At 42.0% G+C, this 5,976-nt stretch overlaps 1 protein-coding gene across 1 annotated transcript; it reads right to left on the bottom strand.

Annotated features, from left to right (window-relative positions):
• Nucleotides 1-1,347: 1,347 nt before the first annotated feature.
• On the bottom strand, nucleotides 1,348-4,115 carry LOC128506750 (uncharacterized). The gene is made up of 2 exons (XM_053477321.1): nucleotides 3,553-4,115; nucleotides 1,348-2,865 (listed from the first exon to the last, which is right to left on the bottom strand). The coding sequence occupies exons 1-2, from the start codon at nucleotides 3,796-3,798 to the stop codon at nucleotides 2,824-2,826; spliced, it is 288 nt and encodes a 95-aa protein (XP_053333296.1). The 5' UTR covers nucleotides 3,799-4,115; the 3' UTR covers nucleotides 1,348-2,823.
• Nucleotides 4,116-5,976: the final 1,861 nt, after the last annotated feature.

Raw genomic sequence — 5,976 nt, forward strand, 5'->3', positions numbered from 1 at the left:
CAAAATGCCATAATAGTAATTTGATGATTCGTGTGAGTGTGTGTGTGTGTGTGAGAGAGAGAGTGTGAGAGAGAGACAGAGAGAGAGAGACAGAGAGAGAGAGAGTGAAAGACTGGTGTGTAGTCATACAAAACTACAGTACTATTAAATGACATTATTTAGTTACTAATGTTCATGTAGATTTTTATTCCACTCTTATACTCCTCCCCAGATAAAAGCCATGGACAGAATAAAATGATAATTTTGACAATTGCATGTTTAAATGCATCTGTTTTGTTTTGATAGCTCTAGATTGATTTAATTAAGCTAACATTTTGTTACTAGAACAGTTCTTAAAATCTTGACATATTTTGCAATCAATCATTACGTATGGTTAGTTATAGCCAAAATATAAATAAATACTTGACTTTTTTTTTTTAGAATTTGACCTAGCCATAACAATCCGACCACCCGGTTTATATTAAGTAGGTCTCGCATTTCCCACCAAAATGGTGATGTGCTGTCTGTTCGGCAATTTGTGCTCTTTGCTTGGATCATTCCACAGTCTTCATCCACCACATGCATCAGGGAGCCCTGGCCACCCATAATGCTGTCACAGTTACAGTACAGTTACAGTAGCTCAGACTAATCAAAATCTTAATGCTTATTTCCATCGAAATAAATAACACACAGTGCATCACGGTTTTGGTGGCCCAACAGGATGGCGATTAGATATTAAAAACCACAATGTTATTATTGATATATAATTAGGTTATAATGTCGTGCCTGATTCATGTATAGTGAATGAGGCAAGGACAAAATGATGTCAGATACTTGACCTTTAAAGTGAATAAGATGTATGATTTGAGACGGAACCATCACTAAAACAATGTCAAAACAATGCACCCTCGTGGAGGAGTGTTAACCATATATAGTACTGTACATCCTCTGGGAGGATGGTTCACCATATGAATTTAAATTAAGATTTTCTTATGACTGAATTGAACTGAAAGATTCAGAATGTTTTCTGTTATTTCACTAGGAGGCAAGCTAGAGTTTTATCTCTTATTGTGATGAACTCAGCTACTGGCAAAATGTTTTAATGGTGTGATTACAGTTATTGTTCTAGGACACTCATATTCTGCCACACTAAACTTAACACACCACAAAGCAGGCTTAGTGGATCTCAGAGGGGCGTCGCCTTTCTGGATAAATGTTTGGATCATGTTTGGTCTAAATCAAACACTATAGCATGCAGAAGACATTCTGTACAACCCTGTGCTTCAGATTCATATGAGGGGTGCACATACTTTTGGCCATAGAGTGTAGTGAATAAGATGTATGTAAACAAGCGTACACTGGTGTATATAATGTAATAAGGTCTGTTTTTATTGACAACGTATTAGCATTACATTCCTGAATATAAATTCACACCTACATGGACAGTCCCTGTCAGAGAGACACGTCATGAAGACAATACAGGACGCCTGGGCGCCAATTTTAAGGCACGTAGTAAGTTGCGACTGGCACTTCGTGTCTGGCTTAAGCCACCTTCGTGGCTATAGTCTGTAGTGGAGTCTACTCTTCAGCTACTGTGTAACAGTAAAAATAACCCACTGTCTTACAGTCTAACAGTTTTGAAAGACAATACCATAAATATCAACAAATACAAAAAATACACATGTACAAATAGGTTATAAATAGATTATGATAAAATATATATATATATAAAATATATAAATAGTGCTTTGTGAAAGTTCTTCCTGAGTAAGCAGCGTTGACTGTACAACATACCGCGATCTCCAGGATGCCTAATACTGTTACAGTGGAAGGCTCAAATCATCAACCATTTGAAGTTCCATCACAAATTATACAGTATCGCATGGATAAGATGCTATCGCAATATACACGAATGTCTAACGTTAGCAAATTTATAAAAAGTGCAAGGTCCAGGTCTCTTCAAGCTTCTTTTAAATCAGCACCAAATGACAGCTTACAGTTTTATAGCTAACCCTCAGACTCTGTGTTGTTTACACTCAATAAAAGCGTCCACCTCTACGGCCCGTCCACCAGGAACATGCCGAATCCTGAGTGGTTGAGATCGAGCTTCCATCCGTCAACTGATTCCAATTTGTTTTGCATCTTGGCTGTTATTCGTGTTCCGTTTGTAAGACGAGGGATCACAGTGTAACATTTTTTCACCATAGGGATGTAAGGTGGCGTGGAAAGGTCAAGTTCGCAGGACAGGAGCTCACTTTTTTCATCATAAAAGGTGATGATGACAGATCCGTTGCTACAGACACCAATGCATGTCAGGTTCAGTTGAGTGTACAGGAAGTAGGGACCATCCTTAAGCACTGTCAGGAATGCTTCGCCTGACTTGTAGCTGTAGCCTGAGCCTATGCTGCTTGTGCTTCCATACATGATGTCCGTCCAGAACATGTTGCCATCTTTTAGCTCACCTGCAAGAAGGAAACATACAGGGAGACGCTTAGCGCTTGTGCATGAGGTCATCTGCATATCTTTAGCCTTTATGTACAAAGAACTGATGATGCAATTAACATGAAGCACTGGCAACATGAATATGATATTATTGTAAACTACACTAAGAACATCAAAGTAGGTTATAATAGTTTTATACATAATGGTTACTATGGTATGAAAAATCTGACGAGGTGGTTTATATCTCCATATATGGTATGGAAGCCATTATTTTACAATCCTAAGTTAAAGCAATATCTTTAAACAAGCTTAATTTTTTTTTAGAATGATGTGTCAGGTGTGACAACAGTTTACCCTCTAAAAGATTCTAAAAGCTAGAAAAAGATAAAGATGTAAAAGTGATTACTTACTGTCGTTGGCAGTTAGGTATGCGAAGTTTTGTCCCTGAAAGAAACAAAGTGAAAAATAAAGACATTAATGATCTGATGAATGAACCAATCGTTGCCTGCAGGGCATCATTTCACACTCCTGACTCTGCGTGTAGGACGTCCCGCCCACATGCTCCAGGTTACAGTGTAATGCAACTAGCAATTAGATTGGTAGTGGCACAAGAGCCTACAAGTGCATTAATAAGGCTATGAACTATTGGAACATTTTACATCAAAGAACATCAACTTCATCGCCTTTTGCTTTGCTCTAGTGACCTGGTTAGTTAGTTTGAGCAGGTATGATTAATGAAATTGACATGAGCGAGTCTCAGTACAGTGAGTGAGACATTTGACATGTCTGATATTTGACATGTTTCTAATTAGACAATATTGTGTATAAGGAGAATGAAATTGATAAGAGGAGGGGAGCATTAGGAGTAGGGTGTAGGGAGTCGAGAATAGGGAGTAGGGTGTAGGGTGTAGGGAGTAGAGGATATGCTGTAAACATTAGGGAGTGGGGTGCAGACAGTACAGGTACAGAAAACAAGCTGTAGGTATCAGGGAGTAGGGTGTAGGGTGTAGGCATTAGGGAGTAAGAGCTAAAGAGTAGAATGCAGGGTGTAGGGAGTCAGGTGAAGGGTGTAGGGTGTAGGGTGCAGGGTGTAGGGCGCAGTGAGTAAAGCATCATAAAGCCCAGACTCACCTTGTAGGACGAGCTGATGGAGCCGATCCCGGAGCCATCCTTCAGCGCGCTCACGAGCCCCTGCGGCGCGCGGGGACAGCGCTCGTCCATCTCCCGCCGCAGGTCGGTCACGACCCAGTAGCCGAGCGCGCCCCCGAGCAGCACCAGCACGAGCAGCGCGATCACGGAGCCGAGCAGGAAGCAGTCCAGGCACCTGCCGCGCTGCCGGGGGACGGGCTGGAGACTCTCCACGTCTGGGGCGGACATCCTGACAGTTAGGAGGATAATGTACACAGATGATAAGGAGGAGGAGAAGAAGAAGAAAGGCGCGCGCTGTCGGGGTTAATCCCAAAGTGTCCTCTGTAGAACCCAGATCCTCTGTGTGTCTGTGTCTGTGTGTCTCTCTCTCTCTCTCTTTATTATAGAGTGATCAGTCCGCGTGCGTGTCTCTCGCGCTCATTTGGGTCTCCGATGAGTAAAACCATGACTTATATCAGCGCTCGCGCTGGAAAAGGAGGAAACGCAGCGCGGATTTCCCTCCTCCTCCGCCTCCGCGCTTTCGACTCACCCACACGCCGAGAGACACTGAGAGAGAGAGAGACACAGAGAGAGAGAGAGACACAGAGAGAGAGAGAGAGAGAGAGAAAAAAACCTGCAGACTTTCCGCGGCTTTCACAGTTTCGCAAACGCGCCTTTCCTCTCTCTCTCTCTCTCTCTCTCACACACACACACACACACAGACACACACACACACTCCGTGACCCGTGGCAGGAGTGTCACAGCACGCCATTACGTCGCCCCGGAGACAGGCTCACAGTCAGAACTAAACCCGGGGACCGCTCTAACGCGCATGCGTAATGCGCCTGGGGAACAGGTGCAGCCTCACAATCACCTAAGCGCGCGACTGAGAAACCCATCATCCTGTTATTTATTTATTTATTCTTTATGGGTGTTTATTATTATTATTATTATTATTATTATTTGTGCATTTTACTTGTGCACATGTTCCACTGTAGACACTGTTAGATGATACTCAGGTAGGGTTCAGCTCGTGGTTAAGGTGTTGGTCCATAAGGGGCCTGGTTTAAACCCCGATGCTACTGGGTTGCCACTGTGAGACCCTTGAGCAAGGTCCTTCACCCACAAGTGCTCAGATACATGTAAAAACCTGACCCTGTAAATAACTGCCACAGAAACCACAATGTATACCCAGGGTGGCACATAGATGGAACCATATATATATATATATATATATATATATATATATATGGATATCTGTCATTTCTATCCAGCAGGTACTTAGGGGTCGGGTTGCCATCATCATGCCCAATTTAATTAGTGGAAGGAAACCTGAATATCCAGAATAAACCAACCAAGCACGGGGAGAACATACAAACTCCATGCACACAGACCTGAGGAGGGAATTGAACCTGGACCATGGAGGTGCAAGGCGACAGAACTAACCACTAACCCTTCATGTCGCTACATGTTATGAGATCTGAATTATATTTTCTTCCAACTTTATATTACTATAATATTACTTATTACTTGTGATATATTACTTGTGCACATGTTTTCACTATAAACAGTGTATACTGTGTGTGTATATATATATATATATATATATATATATATATATATATATATATATATATATATATAAATGGCATTCTATTGTATTCTATTCTATTGATTCACAAATACATAATGTTATTTTTAAAATTATCTTATTTCAAAAAATCTACTTTTTAAAAATCCATTTATTATCTGTAAAGTGGTGACCCCTTCTAAGGGACCAGCCGAAAGATTAACAACATCATTGTAAATTCCTCCTCTGAGAGTGTCTGCAGTACCTTCTCAGCCCACAAGGGGGTCGCGACCAACCTTTTGGGAAACACTTATTCATTCTTCTTTCACGGTGCTTTAATCTGTATGTAGGTTTGTGGGGGTTTGAAGCCTACCCCAGGAGACCTCGGCACGAGGAGGGGTACACCCTGCAGAGGTTGCCGTTCCTTTAGAACACACACATATACTGTGTGTGGACATTTTGAGATCACCACTCACTCTCTAACTCTTGTGTACAAGGCCATGGGTGTTTGGATCCTACCCAAAACTCTTTGTACACAATACAACCTGGACAGGGGGGCAAATCCTTTGTGGGAGACGAACACATACAAACATAAGCTCACAATAGATAGAGAGGTGGTGGGTCAGTGCTGGTTTAAACGGTTAAGGCTTTAGGTTACTGGGTTTCTGAAGGTCAGGGGTTTGAGCCCCAGCATCGCCAAGTTGCCACTGTTGAGGTATTGAGTGAGGCCATTTACCCCACTAGACATACACACATACCTTCACACACTACAGGGCAATTTGGAAATAAATAATCCAATCTGCACGTCTACTGGAGGAAACCAGAGCACCGCGACGTTCAAAAAAATGTAACTTAGC

Source organism: Clarias gariepinus, chromosome 18 (genome assembly GCF_024256425.1).
Source record: "Clarias gariepinus isolate MV-2021 ecotype Netherlands chromosome 18, CGAR_prim_01v2, whole genome shotgun sequence".
Lineage (NCBI taxonomy): Eukaryota > Metazoa > Chordata > Actinopteri > Siluriformes > Clariidae > Clarias > Clarias gariepinus.